Below are 20039 nucleotides of genomic sequence, written 5' to 3' on the forward strand. Positions count from 1 at the left end.
TGCCAAGAAACACATGATCCTGCTGCAGTAGTCTACTGACTTTGTGTGCAAACAAGAAAAAAATTAACCCTTCCGTGAGTGAATTCCATGTGAAAATTCCTCCATGACCTTTTGTTTCCTTACCAAAAAGTGTTTTAGTAATCTATTGCAAAAATAAAAAAAGTTTCAGAGCTTGCTAACTTCTACTACAAAAATATGATGCTCCTAACTACATCACTTCTTCTGGATTCAATATTTTCCCTCCAGCACACTGACTTTTAAAGGTCAGAGGAATTATAGGGCCCTGCTCAGTCTGGCTGGCAGCAAACGGGGTGCAGGGGAGGGTGATGGCCAGGCTTGCACCTGCCGGACCGCGCCGTGGGTGCTGCTCCTGACCTTCAGCTGACACCCAGGGAGACACATCACTGATTAACCCTCCCCCAGGGCATGGCTGCTGGGAAAAACCTGCCCCTGGGGAACTGGCTCAGGTGGTTGGTTGCCAAAGAGGCCCCGGGAGTTGACAATTAGGAATATTTTAATTCCCAGAGGTTGCACCCATGGCTGGGTGGGAGTAGGGAGCCCCTGACCATGGGTTTGGCCAATGGTGCTGCGGGGGATGCAGAGGATCCCTGGGCATGTTGCCGGCACCTTCCCCCGTCACTGCTGTCACCTCTCAAAAGGTTGGGCACAATTTGAGTGGCTTCAGAGCATTTTTTTTCCCCCAACATACCTTCTGCTTTTTAGTCCGGGAAGAATATCAAAGTAAATAATGTTTACTATTATTTAAGGAGCTTTTAAAGTAGTCTTTTAGAATAGAATGGTTTGGGTTGGAAGGGACCTTAAAGATCACCCAGTGCCACCCCCCTGCCCTGGGCAGGGACACCTTCCACTAGCCCAGGTTGCCCAAAGCCCCGTCCAACCTGGCCTTGAACCCTTCCAGGGAGGGGGCAGCCACAGCTTCTCTGGGCAACCTGTGCCAGGGCCTCACCACCCTCACAGGGAACAATTTCTTCCTTAGATCTCATCTAAATCTCCCCTCTGTCAGTTTAAAACCGTTCCCCCTCATCCTATCCCTACCCCCCTGATCAAGAGTCCCTCCCCCCTTTCCTGTAGCCCCTTTCAGTCCTGGGAGGCCGCTCTAAGGTCTCCCCGGAGCCTTCTCTTCTCCAGCTGAACCCCCCCAACTCTCTCAGCCTGTCCTCACAGGGGGGTGCTCCAGCCCCCCGAGCATCTTTGTGGCCTCCTCTGGCCCCGCTCCAGCAGCTCCGTGTCCTTCTGCTGTTGGTGCCCCCAGAGCTGGACCCAGCACTGCAGGGGGGTCTCACAGAGCAGAGCAGAGGGGGAAGATCCCCCCCCTCGCCCTGCTGCCCACACTGCTCTGGGTGCAGCGCAGCACACGGGTGGCTTTCTGGGCTGCCAGCGCACGTTGCTGGCTCACAGGCAGTTTTCCACCCCCCAACCCCCCCAAGTCCTTCTCCTTGGGGCTGCTCTCCAGCCACTCCTCACCCAGCCTGGATTTGTGCTGGGGATCGCCCCGACCCATGGGCAGGACCTTGCCCTTGGCCTTGTTGAACTCCATGAGGTTTGCCCGTCCCCCCTCTCCAGCCTGTCCAGGTCCCTCAGGATGGCAGAAATTACAGAACATTAAAAACCAGAACTTCCAGTTGCAGGCAGAAATCAGAGTCCATCAGCCTGATTTCTGGCACAAATCGCCCATCTTCACCTTTGGGCCTCCATGGAGACCCCCAGCCCTTATCCCAGACATCCACCCAGCAGCCTCCCCTGCACCCCAATTCTCTCACCACTCATAAAACTAAGTCATTATGCTCAAAATACAGAAAATATATCTTTTCTTGCAATGCCTTCCAGCACCAGGTCTCCCACAGGTTTGCAGAGCTGGGACTAAGTACAGAAAACAATAACTTCAGTAAATAAATTATGAAAACTAGAAGTAAATTAAATATTCTGAGTTTCTCCTTACAAAAGAATCAATACCAATTCCTGAATTCAATTCACCGACAAGAAAAGGCCAAACTCACAGGGGTACAAGGTTGAAGAGGATTTTGAGTTATTACATCCCCAGAGCACCAGGGAAATCATTTTGATTTTACTGTATCCTGTCTGCACAAAATATTGTCTCATGAATTTTTATTACTGAGTAGCACAGTGTAATCTGAATTTTATCTAGGCATTAAATGAAGTCATATGGAAACCAATTCGCTGTGTTTAACAGGGGTCTAAAGTATATTAGAAGAGTCATAAATCCTCAGGTCTGTATATCCCAATACAGCCCTCCACTGACATTTTGCTCAAAAAAATAAATTATATGTTGGTGTTACAACACACACACTCTTGTTAGGGATGTCTGGCTCACAGGCAAACCTTCCACCAAGAAAAAGAAATAAGTGCTGATGGTTTTAAGGAGAATGCCTGAATTGGTTTGTCTTAATGCAGAAAGTGCTATTATTTATCCATTGCCCCGATGAAATCATAACACGTGTTGCGAATTAAAGAGGAAGATTACCACGCTGATCCCATCACGAATTCCCTGCCTTGCCGTGAGCTTTAGTCTTTAAAAATCAAATTGCTGGCATTTTAAACTGCTCACTTCTAGATAATAAAATCGGATTTCCTTCAAGTCCACAACTGCGTTTAAGCCATAATATTCTTTGTGTTTTTCCGGGAGCAAATTAAGTTATTCTTCCTGATAACAGAGAAAAAAACGTTTCCCCCCTCACCCCAAAACCTGGCCTGGAGCTGGACTCGCCTCTGGGCAAACCCAAAGCACCACCAGCACTGCTGCCCATCACCCAGCTCCACCTCTCCTGTCCAGTCAAGAGGACGCTGCAATCGTAAATAAAAAAAAATTAATTACCAGCCAAACAGATCTAGGTGCAATATAGCTCTCTGCAGCAGTCGGGGAAGGTCACGGGCTGTTTCTGCCCCCAGTGGACACCCCCAGGGCATCTCCTGCTTCCCAGCCCCGTCCTCTGGGACAAGTTTTTCTCTCCATTTAGGGCTGGAGGCACAAAGCAAGATACCAACAAGCTTTATTTTAAGGAAGGGTGAAGCTCCCCCAGCACACCAGCAGGCAGACTTTTCTCCCAAAGGTATTTCTGTATTTTTAATAAAGAAAAATGACCTCGCACGCTCCTGGAGATGCACAAATTGTGCCCGGAGTTGGGGGCTCCCGTCCCTCACAATGGGCACCATGCTCAGCTTTGGCTCATTTCTCACCCCACTCCTGATGGGAAAAACCTCAAAACCTCCATGATATTACTTATGGTGTTTGGAACTCAGTGATTGCCTCGGAAAACATGCTATTGTTGGTATTTATTGTTCTCCCGTTGAAAATATTTCAGCGGTCTCTTTAGGAAGCAGAAACAAATCTGTGGGATGCTGAAGGGACTCGGAGTTGACATACAGCCCTTGCTCTGAACAATGTTTTGTCCAAACAACACTTTAAATACCTGAAAATAATTCAAAAGCAGCTGTAAAAGGGAGGGGAAACATCAAGTTATGATTATTTCTTCCAATAACTGTTCCTATGGTCCCCAATTTGTCATGGCCCATCCCTCTCCTGGACAGAAGAACACTGGGAGTGCTTCTCCCAAGCTTGTAGCTACATTTCCACATCAGTTGCATTTTATTTTTGCAGGGATAGATGAGCCTGAAAGAAGGAGGAGTGTAGACAAGATTACTGAGATTTGGCACTAAGTGACTCCTAGACCCAGGAATGCATCCCATCGCCTCGGCGTGGGGATACAAGTCTTCAATCAGCCCATTTAGGTCTGAGCAGGGGCCAGGATCAGAACATTCTTATTGCTAAATCATCTCCTCATCACTAAACCACATCCTCTTGACAGCACTGCCCGCGTGCACAAGGACATCGGGTTGCAGCTAAGTTTAAATTCAAAATTTTCAGTGCCTTTATAATCCAAGGGGAGAAAAGGCAAAAAGAAAAATTCTGCTTGAGAAACTGATGTGTCAGGAAAGAATGAAATATTGTAAAGTCACTTTTGGCAGGTAGAAAATTGGGTTTTACCTACAGTGAACTCACTCTCAGAAAATATAGGCCACGTCTACAAATTTTTTAGGTGGCTTCTCCAATGGGGTTGAGCTGAAGGGTTTTGAAGTGGTCCAATTAATTGGTACCTGGAGAGTCAGGCTCGATCTCATTTTATAACGAGCCACAGAGGTGTGATTTCTTTCCTGAGGAACAACAGTAAAAAACTACAACAGACCTAATAACAACAACAATAATAGCCTGGAAAATGAAGTATTTCTGGGAAGAAATTTACTATTCTGACATTTTCTCTTTGATCCAAAGTGAATCAAAATCCCAAACTTTCAACTTGCCTGCCAAAGAGACAAGCTCATTTGAAGGACCATTTTAATTGTGGCATGTCAATGATACATGCTCATAGGATCAGCGTTTGCATCAAGATTTTTATCGTGTTTCTGTGCTATTGCAAGACATCCTTCCTGTTTCGGGCTGGAGCAGCTGTTGAGCAGAAAAAAAGTAAAATTGGGGGTTTGGGTATTTGTTCTGCTGCCCCAGGAGCCCCCTGAAGTGCATAAAACTCATGGAAATCTATACACACACAGAGCTAAGCCTTCCCTAGTGATGCTGCCAGTTAAACAAAGGTCAAAACCCCCAAAAATCCACATTTCTTGTGCACTGGCCTGAGCTCAAGAGGCTGAGCTGGCTCCAGAGCAGACTGACATTTCTTGCATTAGTTTCTGAACACGGGATGGCCACGGGGCCGAGCGTGGCCTCTCTCCCTCCCCTCTCATTTGGCTTTTCCGAATTCTGCTGTGCAACGGACAGACTCGAGATGCAAACCTAAATCCTCCTGAGAGGTCACAACTGCTTCAGCAGACACCAAGGTACCAGCCATAGACTGAACTAATCCACCCCACAAAATCTTCAAGAAAGTCTCTGCCGCTGATACCCTGCTGATCCCCGCTGTTAATGGCAGAAAATGACTCTGGATGATTAGTCTCCACCCATGCTTTGGCGTGTTTGAGCAGAGGTTGGCACATGTTTAGGCAGAGTTTGGTTAATCTTTGAGCCGAGGTCGGTGTGTGCCTTTGAGTCAAGGTTGGTGCATCTTTGAGCTGAGGTTGGTGCATGTCTTTGAGCCGAAGTTGGCGTGTTTGAGCAGAGGTTGGCACATGTTTAGGCAGAGTTTGGTGAATCTTTGAGCCGAGATTGGCACACGTCACCTTTGAGCCAAGGTTGGTGTGCGTCTTTGAGCAGAAGTTGGCGTGTTTGAGCAGAGGTTGGCGTGTTTGAGCAGAGGTTGGCACATGTTTAGGCAGAGTTTGGTGAATCTTTGAGCCGAGGTGAGCGTGCGTCACCTTTGAGCTGAGGTTGGCACATGTTTAGGCAGTTTGGTGAATCTTTGAGCCAAGGTGGGCTCACGTCGCCTTTGAGCAGAGGTTGGCACGCACATTTGAGCTGAGTTTGGCGTGCTTTTGAGCCGAGGTTGGCACAGGGACCTGCACAGCCACACCCTCTGCTCTGCAAACGGCCGGGACAGTCCCAGCCCGCGCATAGGAAGGGCAGGGTGGCCGCACCCACAAGCCGAGTACCCCCAGCTAGTGGGATGTTTGCTCCAAACTGATAAAGCTGAAGAGGAAGATGACCTTCAGCCCAGTTAAAGAGTAGCCAGGGGATTACCAAGAGCCTCAAGAAGAAACTAAATTGAATCCCAACTGTGTATTTCACTGAATCCTTGTTTGCTATGTGTTGGTAATAAATCAGTGAACCACTTTGATCCTGACTTGATTTAAACCCCATGAACTAAGCAAGTATTTCCTGAGACAAAATAAAATACACCCTAACCCATGGGAAATGGAGAAAGATCTTGCCTCCCTAGAGCCTGTTGACTGTAACTAAATATTTACACAAGAAGGAAGGGAAACGTGAGGGTCACAAAAAAAATGGCATAGATGCCAGTCTGGGCAACCATCTTTGCTTCTTTTTGGCCCAGTTTTTTGGACTACTTTCAAAATCAGCTAGCATTTTGGTGGCCAAGTCAGGAAAAGGAGTTAGTTGTCTTAAATTTTGAGGCAGTGCCCCACTCCCAGTTAGGGGAGGGAGAGCAAAGAGGAGCTGAGCACAGGTCGAGCTCGTTCCAGCCACGGCTGAGAGATGCAGGGCTTGTAATGCTCCTGGTTTGGGGACAAACCAAGATGTATTTGTGCACTGGGTGAGAGCCCTCTCTATGTGACAGAAAATCAGCCTAAACTTCAGTAGTGCAAGGGAAGAGGTAGGGTGGGATAATGGATGTTTGACAGAGCAAAAGGCAAGCGTAACGGTAGAAATTACTTTAATATACAATCAAATTACATTGCACTATAAATAAAACATGATAAAAATACAAAACATTTTTTTTTATAATTAATAACCCCCAATTCCTCTTTTTTCTGAACATCTCCTCTGGATAAATAGTGAGAAAAGTACCAAAAAGTACTGCTAGAAACATGGTGATGGTGAAGAAATCCGTGGAAGCATTAACTGCTAACAGAGGTTATTTGCCTGATTTTTTAGCAGGCTTTGGGAACTTCTTAAACTCAGACTGTTTCTTGAAAAAAAGCTGAGCCAGGATATGATCTGCTGTTCCATGGAAGTAGTCGTTCATACGAAGAGTTTCCAGCTATGAAGAAAAAAGACAATTATTTTAAAAAGAGTAATCACAGCTACCTGATCATTTTTACAATATTAATAATACAGAACATTCAAGTGCAACTCGAGTCCAAGATGAAGACAAATTAGTATAGAAGTATTTAACTAATGACAAGGCTTACACTGGGCTGTCAACTGGATGTGTGTAGCCTTAAATAAATACACCCTTGCTCTGGCTCCCAGGGTACAGACTTTGTTTACAAAAATCTCTCCCTTTTGCGGGTGCTCAGCTTGTAAAGACCCTTAGCCTGGCCGGGCCACCCCAGGACAAGCCCCAGCCGTATGTCCTGCACAAACACGAGCTGACTTCCACCTCTTACACACCCACAGGAGCATGTCACACCCTACCACAGACCTTTTCTTTGTCTTCCCCACCTCCTGTTTCTGTGTACAGGGGTTTGATAGCTGTTGTATGCCAACCATTCACACCAGAGGGAATTTGGACTCGGCATATTCTTAGCATTTCTTTGGGAAGGTGTGCACCAAAGCGTAAAGCTTACGTGCGTGAGAAAAGCATAGCTGAGCATTTTTTTAATTCCCCTTGCCCTTAGGAATTCTCACCTGGTTTCCTGTACTGTAGGCTAGAACCAAAAGCAGATCTTCATCACACACGCTCTTGAGAAAATGTTGGGTTCCAACGGGGAAAAATATGACATCGCCAATGCCAATGTTGAAGTTGGCCGTGCCTCCAGAGAGAATAACTCCAGCCTATCGCAAGTAAAGCACCAATATTCAACAACAACAATGCTCAGTGTGCTGTTCCTGGATAACTACACAGCGACGGTCCCAGCACTGCACTGAAATCAGCCAGCGCAGCATCGGCGTTTTCACCGAGACGCCAAAAAAGTTGAGGATTCCCAGGCAAATTCTTGAGTAAGAACACGGCAAGTCCTTACGTTATGGAGTCTCATCTTACTTATCTTTGCACTTCAAATTTGCACTGAGTGAAAAACATAATAAAATCCCATACTCTAAATCTTAATACTAAATTCTCTCTATTTATCGGTTCCTCAGAGGCGCTAAATCAGAAGTACTGCTTCTTTTTTATTTTGTTCCCCCAGCATTCAGGGGAGTGGCTCTTTCTCTAATAAGCATGTGTGATTTTGCTGAACAACTTAACAAGAGGGAAAAATTCAGCTCTTTGTATAACTCCACTTTGACCGACAAGCTCCCGCAAACGTAACTGAGATCAAAATTTTGTACGGAAAAGGCAAGCGTGGACGCCGAAAGTTTTGTAATGCTACTAATTGTAGTATCATTATCAGGGCTGGGAATCAGTTATTAGGTCTGTAATTGTTTTACAGCCCAAACTCCATTGATTTATCCCTCACCAATGTAGTAAATTACCTGTCCACAGCCGCTAATGACATAACCCATCTCATTAGCATTGAAGTGGAAATGAGGCTGCCCCAGTCCGTTGCTGGTTATCCTGAGAGTTGCTAAGGTAAGGGTATTTTCATGCTGAAAAGCAGAACAAAAATGCCAAGTTTGGTGGTTTTCTGAGCAGTGACACGACAAAGCAGTGCTGAGCCCCCAGAAATTGCATACTATGCTTTACGTTTCAATAGCTATGGCATCCATTTGAAAGCACGTTACCTTGTTCAGAGACTCACTAAAAATTTTCTCTGTTTCGTTTAGTCCGGTGCCATTTATGCGGTAACGAGCCCACTGGAAGACTCCTCCTGGAAAAGGATATTCTGCTGACCCTAAAACAAAGAGAGCAAAATGAGTGTTCCCAACAAGGGTTGGTTAACGTTGCTTATTCATGTATTGGCCAACTTCAAGACGCTCAGCGTGAGGCCTCGAATCTTATGAGCCTCTGGAACCAAAAAGAAAGCTCATTTAGCTTATCGATTTGTCACGCACAAGGCACTACGTAACCTCCATTACTGTATTTTTCTATAGTCAGATAATCATAATGAAAAACCCTTGACTAGATTTTTTCCATCCCAAATTGCTATCAATAACGACACACTGAAAGAACACTCTAACTTTCAGTATATTCATTCATATTAACCTTTATGGCACCGATTGTGTCTCATATTTTGTAAAGTACTGCTGACGCAGAAGAACATTTTGGTCTAAGTGCGAAGATTTTTGTCACACATCCATTTCTCATTACCTCCATCAGCTGTGGGCGGAGCTCTGGACCTCTATTTCCTTTTTATAGCTTCTATACTACTTGGAATTAAGTTTTGTCATCTATGTTTATTAGGTGCTCACTGATAATCACTAAATCCAGAGGGTTGTTTAATACAACTGTCGATAAACCAAATGGTGAATGCGGTTCGATGCTGTTTATGAAGTTGTATTTGTAAAAGAAAAGGGAGGACATAATTAAGTGTACATTAAGGTGTTTATTCACTGACACTTCAGATGCCACCGCAAGATATTCTAAGCAGCTCAGCACCAGTCACTCTCTAGCTAATCCGCTGCAGGACTTCCTGGCCTATTAGATTTGAATTTCCAAATGAAAAGTTTAGGTTTAGGTTATTGCTCAACTTAACTGTAGCAGGGAATGCACCAGTCCTGGGTACACACATCAGCAGAGAACCTTGAGCCAGGCAGTATTTAGCTCATGCCCTGCTGCTTACTGGCATTCTGCTCTCATATCTGCTAAAATCAAAAGGGTAAACTGCTTTGAGATAAGAATCAGGTTATACATCTTCAAAGGGCAGTAATTAGATGTATTACCATCATATTTTTCGTGTTATCTCCTTAAATTCTTGTAATTTCTCCACTTTTTAACTCCTGTTTCAGTGAATCAATTATAGATCCCCTCCTCTCCCCCTCTAGAAACACAGACAGCATACAAAATTACATACAAAAATCTTACATACAAAATTCTTCGATGAATACCTTTGAGATTGTAGAAGTACTGCCACACAAGGTTGTCTGGGGACTGCACGTAGGTGGCATTTTGCACAAGCTCATCTAAGTTTGGTGGGAGGTTAACAGCTTGATCTTCTGCTTGTTTCTTGAACGTTCTGATGAAGTTAACTCCACCTTGTGGCTGCGGGACACACAGTGCAGAGGAAGTTGAGAGACATGCAGCAAACTGGCTCTGCAGAGAGATCTGGACAGGCTGGAGCGATGGGCTGAGGCCAACTGGGGGAGTTCCACTAAGGTCAAATGCTGGGTTCTGCCTTTGGGCCACAACAACCCCCAGCAGCGCTACAGGCTTGGGGAGGAGTGGCTGGAGAGCTGTCAGTCAGAGAGGGACCTGGGGGGGGTGATTGACAGCTGGCTGAACAGGAGCCAGCAGTGTGCCCAGGTGGCCAAGAAGGCCAATGGCATCCTGGCTTGTATCAGCACTAGTGTTGCCAGCAGGGACACGGAAGGGATCTTACCCCTAGACTAGGCACTAGTGAGGCTGCCCCTCAATGAGTGGGTTCAGTTTTGGGCCCCTCACTCCAAAAAGGCCATTGAATGACTCGAGCGTGGCCAGAGAAGGGCAACGGAGCTGGTGCAGGGTCTGGAGCACAGGTGTGATGGGGAGCGGCTGAGGGAACTGGGGGGGTTTAGTGTGGAGAAGAGGACGCTGAGGGGAGACCTCATGGCCCTCTACAACTCCCTGAAAGGAGGGTGCAGAGAGGGGGGATGAGTCTCTTGAGCCAAGGAACAAGCGCCAGAACAAGAGGGAATGGCCTCAAGCTGCGCCAGGGCAGGGTCAGACTGGCTCTTAGGAAGGATTTCTTTGCAGAAGGGGTTGTTGGGCGTTGGAATGGGCTGCCCAGGGCAGGGGGGGAGTCCCCATCCCTGGAGGGGTTGAAGAGTCGGGTTGACCCAGCGCTGAGGGATGTGGTGGAGTTGAGAACGGTCAGTGTGAGGTTCATGGTGGGACTGGAGGATCTTCAAGGGCTTTTCAAGGGGCTAATTGGGAAGTTAGCTTTGGGCTTCACTATGTTATTTTCCCTTACACCCTTGGAAATACAGGTGCTCCTCCATGCACTGGCGATAAATGAGAAGAGTGGAGGAGAAGAAGTTTCTTGGTGAGAGCATCATCATTTATTTCTCCTTGTGTATAAAGGAACACACAGGGTGGCACAGCATTCTGCAAAGGACGTGGGTACATCCTTCCACACTGGTGGGACTGGAGAGAACTGGGGTAGGGAGGATCCTCTCCAAAAAATTAGAGAGCGCGTTCTCCTGGACTGCAATATTAATGCGTAGAAGACTAGATAGAGGCTGGCTGCCCTATCGTACAGACCTTTAATGCTCTAGCTGCTATATCCTCTGGGGTGGAGAAAAATGCGTCGTCTACGTCCAAGGTCTGAAGCTCTTCATGCGTTGTAAAAAACAGCAAGAACACGCAGTCCTCTGATCCTACATTCTTTATCCAATGCACAGTGTTTCTAGGGAAGAAGATCACTTGACCAGCCGTGACGTTGTACGTGGTAACCACGCTGTCATCTGCACCAATTACTCCAATCCAGGCTGTACCCTGTAACATAATCAGAACTTAACGATCGGAATGAAAATTTTCTCATTTAATCCACAATAATTCAAATAACCGGAAGGCTCTCAGGAAAAAACATATTCTGATGCACTTTCTAACAAGCCTTTGTGACCTTAAATCCAAAATAGCATTTTAAGTGACAAGATTATAAATGGTTTAAGGAACACATGACAAATACACATTGCTCATACTTAAGCCATTTCTTACTAAAGAGGCTGTGAACAGCTGTAAAAGAGTCATTATTGACCAAAAACTGCTGGAGAGAGGACCAGGTGTTTGTGGAATGCCTTACTCCAAGAAGGATCCCCTATCCAACTGGAGCTGTTCAGTTCTATGCTGATCAAAATATGAATTATTACTCTTAGAAATAAATGGATATCTGAGATATATCTAAGTGCTTCCAAAGAAAGATCATTTTGTTGTCAAATTAATATGCTACCTTCAATTCCTCATGGTGAGTTTCAATTTGTACTTGAATAAGTACATAAAATTTTCAACTTTCAGGTGTCTAAAAATCTCCTCTGACCTCAGTTTTTATACTTCATTGGAAACTACAGATGTTTGGTACTCTTGCCAGTAACAACATTAAAGAGCCTACTTCAAGCATCTCCATTTGAAAATGTTATTTCAAGCAAGAAAACTAATGTCATACATCAATTAGTGCTAATTTTGCTTTTATTACCTGTTAAAATTTCCATATAACACATACATTGGGGGTTTTTTTACATACATACATCCATCTATATATACGTGATGCTTTAAACTGCAAAGCCAGTTGGGAAAGTTGAAATAATCAGATAATACCTGTAGGAGGTAGCCGTGTTCATTGGCATTAAAATGCCAGTGGGGAGCCCGAAGCCCTTTGCTTTTGATCCGTAAGGTTCCAAAAGTCATTTTGGAGCGATGGTTATTGATACTTTTTCCAAATTCCATTTCTTCATCGCTTTGATATTCGTTTACATCCTTCCTGAATCTTGCCCACTGAATTTCACCACCTGGGTAGTTATGTACCTGTAAAGTTAGTGAGAGTTGGAGAATTGTATTAATTGTTGACAGCGGTGACCAAACAATACAAAAATAGTTCAGAAAGTTCTTGGTCAGGGCAATACCGAAGGGACCTATTCCTTTTCTCAGCGAGGATTCTCTCTGTATGTACTTTAACCATTTTTCACAATCATTTATATACTTTCTCATGTTGTGATGTATTGTTTCTACAAATGAGAGAGAAATAGTGATATCAAGAATAAAATTATCCGCACCGCCTCTTTTTACATCATTCTGGACTTTGATTTGGGAAAGGAGTTACATATATGCTTAAGCCTTTAGATTCAAAATATTCAGAACATTTTCCAAGTAAGACGTTTTCCTGAATTTCTACGGTTGCAAACTATTTGCACCTGAAGCTATTTCTTTCCCAATATTTGTACTCCCTCTAGAACATGTTTTGTACTTGAAAGAATCCCCTTGCACCGAGGAAGGGCGTATTAAAAGGGTTGCTCTCCTCTTAAACACTTTTATTTGCATTCTTAAAACCATGTTTTGTTTGAAAATTAATTACATAGTAAAAGCTAACAAGAAAAAGTACCAGGATGGCTGTTATTAGCTTCAAGTGCCCTACTATCTAATCTATCCTTTTCCCTCTTTTGCTGAAAAGCAAAAATGAATCAGGAATTATTTTTTAGATGAAGTTATATTTAGAGGATGGAGTATGTCTTTAGAGTTTGCTCAAAGGATATGTTTGTCTAAGTATCAAAATACACCTAAACCAAAGCTACATAATTCCTAGGGCTTCATTACATTGTCAATTAATTCATTTTAGCCCACTGAAACAAGAACACGGAGTTCATTTTTTCTTGCAACATTTGTTTGAATCCAGTCCTAAGAACGAAGAGGTTAGTCTGTACTAAAATTAGATTTTTCTGGTATTGTTTCTCAGGATTTCATACTCTACAGAGAATCACACATAAAATGGTTGTCTTGTCTTGCAAGCTTAATCTGTTGGAGCAAATATTCAGCTCTCCAAGAGGCACTCCAGAGATCCATACCACTTCTGACATCTGTTATGAATTGGAGTGAAACGCTGTCAGGAAGTTTTGGATTACAAAAGAAGCCTGGAGAACAGGTTTAGAGCGATCACCTAACACTTAAAAAATAGGTGAAATTAATTCATTAAACTTTTAGATATGATGCTAGACTATTAGTGCACAAGAGGAACAATTTACCTTTGATTTCCCCAGATGATTCAGGAACTGGAATTTGACATCCACACTTTTTTCAGCTGGTTTTGGGGAAGATGTGCCATCGTCTGTCACACCCGTCTCTTTTACAAAGGCAGGGTTCTTTACGTAGACCAAAGACAGGGCCAGCACTCCTATTGCCGTGGTGATAACACAGGCCAACAGACAAACTAGAAAGACTTTCATTAGGGGCCAGCTGCCCTTTCTTTCCTGAAATTAATACCCCCCCCAAGCAAAAAAAGAAAGTTTTATTAGATCTAACACACAGTTTTGATAGTTCTTTGGTAATCAGATCAGTATGCCTTTCAGAAACACAGGGGAACCTTACAGAGCATGTTATCAGATTGTGGCTGTCCATTATTTCATCAAGTAAAAGCACGTTTTCCTCATCCTGGGGTCTTACAAACGCTTAAAGATTTTTTTTCCTTGCTGTTTCTAAACTTTACCACAAACCACTGAAGACCTGTAGCATCAACTCAGGCCAAACCTGCATCTCTGGGACAGAAACACTCCCCCTGCTTTACATCACGTCTCACACAGCCGGAGAAAACAGGCCAAACTGGGGAAATTTCATCTGTACTAACTGCTCGGGGCATCATTTCTTTACTACAAATTTCCTTTGGGGATATTCAGGCCTCTGGAGGTGAAGGGGAGAAGCAGCTGCACACAAGTTCATTACAGAAAGCCAGGGCACTTCTCGCACCATGAAGCATCACCCAGGTGAGGATATTCAGTGTTTCTTGTCCCTTAACCATTTTTGCTGCTGAAGTTGCAGCTTTGGATGAATAGGGACTGCAGTTTGTGGCTCAAATATTAAAACTCTTTACTGATGCTGGGTGCACAGCTTGATCCGCCTTCAAAAGCCTGATTTTTCAGACAGTGAGTGCCTGAAAATGAGCTATGAATGTTCATTTCTTAAACTGGACAATCAGAAATGAAAAAAATTGAAGATTACTGGCTGATTTTAACAAAATGACCTTTTTCATGAGTGTATTTGACAAAAGTTCTTTACAAATACATTTCTCTTGCCAGCAGAGAAGTGCTCAAAATATCCCCCTATTCTATTTGGTGATAATCTGTTTTTCAGTTTAAATGACTCCCTTTTTGAAGCTTGTGTTCAATTAAATATCACAACAGTCGTACTCAGACTGCAGCGTCTCATCAGAGAACAAGAATTTATAGTTAAATGCATTCAAAATCCCCATTTTCCAGATTTGAAGGACCTTTAATTTGCAGCATTTTCACAGCAGTGGCACCAATTCCAGAATTATTTTTAAAGCCGAAAGCACGCTGTACATAGTACGTAATAATAACTAATACAGAACACTCAACCTCAGCACAACTGCGTGGAGTGAGTTATGTGTGAGGAAATCACCAGCCTTGGTGTATTTATAGCCAAGAAGCAGCACTGTGCTGACTGCAAACAAACGTAACGGCTGATGAGCGATACGCCAACTCTTGTTGCGCGGAGTTAATTCAAATCCCAGGAAGCAAAAAACTTTAATGGGAAAATTACTGAGAATTACTTTTCTCAAGGGCAAAAAAAAAAAAAAAAAAAAGATGAAACAGTACTCTGATGTGCAACTCAGTAGAGATACTAAACATTACCACAAGATGAGCTTTTAAGTAGCTCTTTTTGTTAAAATCAATGGGGAATCCTCCAAAGATAATTACTTTGTCCAGTAGTTAGAGGATAACGAATTTAGCTATTAACTTAAGTGGGGCCAGGGAATTATGTCTCACAGTTCAGGTCCTAGCTAGTGCACACGTGCATTTTAGGATCTTAGCAAGTGAAGCTCTTTACAGCTTTTATTTTTTTCTGGGCCTTCTTGAGGGTATGGGGTTAGGTCATATTACAAAATAAGGGTTTAATCTTCAGGCTGACTCTGTTCATAACATTTTGATAACACTGTAAAAGAAAATGACTGGTACCTCTTTCTTAGGCCACTCTTTTCCTTTTGAAGAACTTTGTATGCTCTCTCCATGCATTTCAAATGCCTGGTTATCCATTTAGTACAGCTGAAATAGATTAGTCCACAGAAGACAAAAAAAACCATTGAAACAAAAGAATGTTAATTCCGATATGTGCTCAGTTATGTTTCAGAGTCCAGGAAAGTGACTCATCTTCTGCACAGTAAACCCTAATGGCATTTGGGGTAGTACCATTGTGCAGAAATGTGATGCAATACAAAAATCTCTTCTTCAGCAAATTACAACAGAAAGGACAGACTGTTTCCACATTCAGATTTTACATTATTCAGGTATCACATGAACCCTAAGCATGAGATGACAATGAGATAAGAGTCTGAAGCATCAAATACTTGGGGGGGGGGGGGGGGGGAAAAGATCAGAGGCCATCTAGCTCCTTTACCTATGCTAAGGACCAGTTTGGGCTGGTTGTGTAATCTACTTTTACAACCACAAAAACGGTTGAGGTTCTGGAACTTCTTTGGCAACCCATTTCCCTGCTTACATATTATTATAATGAAAAAGGTTTTCACAAGCCTAAATACCTCTTGCTGCAACAGAACTGTTACATGTTATCCTCCCACAATGGACCTAACTACCTGGGCCATGCCCTACCAGGCGAGACCAACAGTACATCCAGCCCAGTGCTTTTCCTCCAACAGGGCTTTAGGAAATGCTAAGGGAGAGCGTAGCCTGGCCACTATTTCCAGGTTACACCTTTCATACCTCACAAGCACACAGAACTGCTGGATGAGAGATACTAGAGGAAACAGCCTCTTCCCTTCAGAGTTCATTCTATGAAAGACTCCGCGACTTTGACAAAGTCTTTTCTGAACCTGCTGATACTCCCTGACCTCCTAAATTTACTGGCTGCTGCTTAAAACAAAGAGCACTTCTCAGTCCTAAACAGATCTACTAGCTCCTTTAAGGCCTCCTACACTTCCTCATTGTGGGATTTGAGCCACATCAAACACACATTCCCCTCTCCAAGCTGAAGGTCTGAGCCTTTTTCCTCTCCCCCATTAGGCAGCTCTTCCATTTCAGCCACTCTCCTCTGGATCTTCTCTAACTCCACATTATGAAATGAAAATAAAGATTAGCAGTAGACGTCATTGTTAGCTGCTCTCCAAGTATTGTTTTCCACCCATCTTTACACTTCCCTAACAATAATTTAATATAGACTATGACTCCTTGTTTTGAGGCACACAAGTGCTACCCATAAAAAGGAAACTAGGTTTGTGTAATACACAGTGTTTGTAATGACCTCTCTCTTTTTTTCCTTGATATAGTCCACATTTGATTATGTCCTTCTGAACTTCGAAGAAACTGAGGAGAAGCTTCTTGCCCTATAATTCTTTGGTATCATTTAGCTGACTTTTTGTTAAAAGTTCCTCTGCTGCTCCCATTTCTAGACCATGATGGGACTGCACTGAGTTCAAAACATTACTGATAACTCCAAGGTAGCCTCAGCCTTTTCTCCAAGGGATTAGTGTTAATGCTGGTGGGTGCAGTCCACTGAACACAGGTAGCTTGCGTAAGAGCTATCAATCACATCTTCCTTGTTGTAACCTGAGCTTTATCCACCACCCGCTGCCCTTGATGTTTTAAGTAAACGTTATACATTTGCTGACATCATTTATTACTCCCTGGGACCAAAATTTTCCTTGGGCCTCCCTTACATCAGTAAGGGACTGGCTGTTCACCATCGTAAACGACAAGGAACTTTTGGATTATTTGATTATCTTTGTCAGCTCTTCCTCCTTGTCTCATTTTTGTGCTTTGGACTTTCCAAAAAGCACAAAAGTCCAAGCTGACTCATCTCTAGGGACAATCCTGGCTAGTTCCCGTACACTTCCTTCTTGAAGACCATTGAGGACATATTACATTTATTTTGAGGACACCTGTATTTATGTGAGGACACACGACATATTACGTTTATTTTCACTGCTCCATATTAGGATATCCTGCAAGTATATCTTAAATATATGTATTTTTATGAACTGCCAAACTCCTGAGCTCCTTTTTCCTAGACCTTTTTTCACAGGATTTTATAAGCAGGTCTTTGAATTTCTTGTAGTTGCTTTTTTCTATCCTTCCCCTTTCCCATTCTAAAAATCTTGAAAACCTTACGAGAAAATGCTTGTATTAATCTTCACTTTCTGTATCAAAACCTCACATCATCCTAGTCTAAAAATACCCTGGATACTCTCTATTCAACTTAATTTTCCCAATAAGTATTTGGTTAACTAGTATCTCCTGAAGGCAAGTTATTCTGTCAGTTGTTTACAAAAATGTTCTTTCCATCTCATCCTTCTTGGTTTGGTGGTCTTCATGGTAGGTCCTCAACATAACAGCACTCAGGCTTTTTTTTTTCTTTTTATTATCATAAAGATCCTTTTAACAGATTCTCTCCCTCTATAGTCCAGACTTCGATACAAAGGTAAATATTTATAGAGAAACATATTTTCCCTCCCTTTTTCTTCAGGACCCACCTCCACTTTTGTTCTGTATTAATCCATTAACAAACGGAATATCCCACCAAGGAAATATTTACGTTGCCTAAATCACAACTTTGTACAGAACCATGGACATTCTTCCATTTCGTTTCCATGGAGCCTGCACGTCTTAGATGTTAAGCAGACATATTCACTATCCTGTTTTCTGTATTGCTTCAACCCTTTTTATAAAAACCCTATAACCATGGTTACTATGCCTCTGGTCACCTTGCCACTGATAAAACTTACATTCTTTTGTCGTTAATCCTAGTTTAAAGCCTTCCTTCCCAAGTTGGTAAGCCTAAACTTACAGAAGCACTTATTTTTCCTTATGATACAAAGCCCACCTCTCCTCAGCAGTCCTTTCTGGAAGAGCTGTGAAAGCTCAGCCATTCCAAACAGCAACAGCAGGATCAGATCAATTAAAATTAATGAAAAGTTTCTCTCGTTTGCTTTCGAACAGCAATTCTCTGCACAGTGAGAAACCTACCAACTGTAAAGTTGACCAAATATTTTGAGGAAGGACATAAAAATTAAAAACTGTGGTAGAGCACAGAATCCACGATCAATGAGAAAGAAAATATACATCACGATTTTCAGAGGTTTCACAATCCCGGATATACATATATATATATGTGAGAATCCATATGCATCTCTTGGAAAACAAACACAACTGCTCTGGCAGTGTCAGAGTTACATAGGAAAGAAATGATTAAGTAGGTAATGAGTGACTATGGGGTTTGCAGTTTTTCAGATCCTCCTTTTCAGACTAAACCAGGTACAAATTCTAGGCAAATTAACCCTCTGCTGGCAGCCCTGATAAGTCTTCATGGTATCTGGAGCCTGAAATTAAGTTTTCCTCTCTCAGCACCTTTTTGCATCAGTGTGAATACAGCAATGCAGAGAGATTTGCTAGTGCAGAGGAAAAGATAACTGCAGCATAGTCATTCCATTTCAAGACCAGTATCACAATGGACTCTCTCATTAAGCCTTTAAAAGGTAAAAAAAAAAAAAATCCCTGAGACAAAGCCCATCTATTTCCCTCCCACCACACCAAGTCATAGTCTTACCACAGATACGGTCTGCACACGATTGAAGAGAACAATACTTGTCTTCCTCAAAGCCTTTACTTCCCTCAGCGCCGTTCTACTGATATATATATATACAGTGTAATTCAGGAAGTGTCCTCCTCATAAAAGATTTCCTGTATATGCAAATACATAGGATCACAACTACTTGTGTACATCCTTAGCAAACAACTCTTGTAACTTGCTGAGGAACACTGCCTTTCCTTTTATCTAGTCCTGCTATTTTATTTTAGTATTTCCTCCAACTGCTGGTCTCTGTCTTTCTACCTGCCTTTTTGTTTTCCCCACTGTCACCACAGAAAATTAGTTCAATAAAATCCCTTTTCTCCGATCCAACCTCAAGGCCAAGAGCATCACTGACATCTTGGATAGAGCACTTACTTTTCTTTAGTACTTAATTTACATAGTCCATTATTTCTCCTGAGTGCCAACTTCTTTATTCTAACTTGTAAGCAAACTAAATTCCAGCTACAATTGCAAGAACTGACCAGAGTATACAATCAAAAAGTTCCTTTTTTCTATTGATATATAAAGGATCAAATCCCTCTTTAAAATACTCTTTAACGGCCAGAAAAATCTTGATAGCATTTAAAAAACCTTATTTTTACGTGAAACCAGTTGTCTCCACTTGCTAACGGTGTTTTATTGTGTTTTTCAAAATTATTTTATTCTTATTTGAATTTCTGTTGTTTATAACTAGAAGGTGTCACTCATTTACTGCTTAGTTTCAAATACTGAAGGTACTTTTATTTCACACAGTAGAGTATCCCACACAGTGGACCTTCTCCACGGCCAATATAAAGTTAGTAACTATGAATATTCAATAAAGTCAACAATACTTTTAGTTGTTACCGAGGTCCGTGTGCCCTAAAAACTGGAAAAAGTTGTGTTGAAATTCTCCAAAGCACATTTAACTGGTAAAGGAGAAATATCTGGAGGCTAATAAAAAAAAAAACCCCTCCTAAGAATGATGAGTCTCACAAATTTGGATAGGTATGAGGACTCTCCGAGGAGAAATTAATGCAAACGACTTTCTAAACAGCAAAGAAACTCTGCTCTAATATCAAGAGGTGTTCTAAGGGAGCAGGGGGTGCTTTACAGTTGTTCTCTGCACCCCTG

General features: G+C 42.7%; 1 protein-coding gene across 1 annotated transcript; it reads right to left on the reverse strand.

The window, feature by feature from the left end:
* Positions 1 to 6300: 6300 nt before the first annotated feature.
* Positions 6301 to 18961, reverse strand: LOC141917725 (uncharacterized). Its single transcript, XM_074811135.1, has 10 exons — positions 18903 to 18961; positions 15302 to 15388; positions 13355 to 13579; positions 11937 to 12143; positions 10884 to 11117; positions 9533 to 9686; positions 8270 to 8379; positions 8021 to 8134; positions 7235 to 7381; positions 6301 to 6644 (listed from the first exon to the last, which is right to left on the reverse strand). Exons 2-10 carry the CDS (start codon positions 15377 to 15379, stop codon positions 6519 to 6521), a joined length of 1395 nt encoding a protein of 464 aa, XP_074667236.1. The 5' UTR covers positions 15380 to 15388; positions 18903 to 18961; the 3' UTR covers positions 6301 to 6518.
* Positions 18962 to 20039: the final 1078 nt, after the last annotated feature.

Source organism: Strix aluco, chromosome W (assembly GCF_031877795.1).
Source record: "Strix aluco isolate bStrAlu1 chromosome W, bStrAlu1.hap1, whole genome shotgun sequence".
In the NCBI taxonomy this organism is placed as follows: Eukaryota; Metazoa; Chordata; class Aves; order Strigiformes; family Strigidae; genus Strix; species Strix aluco.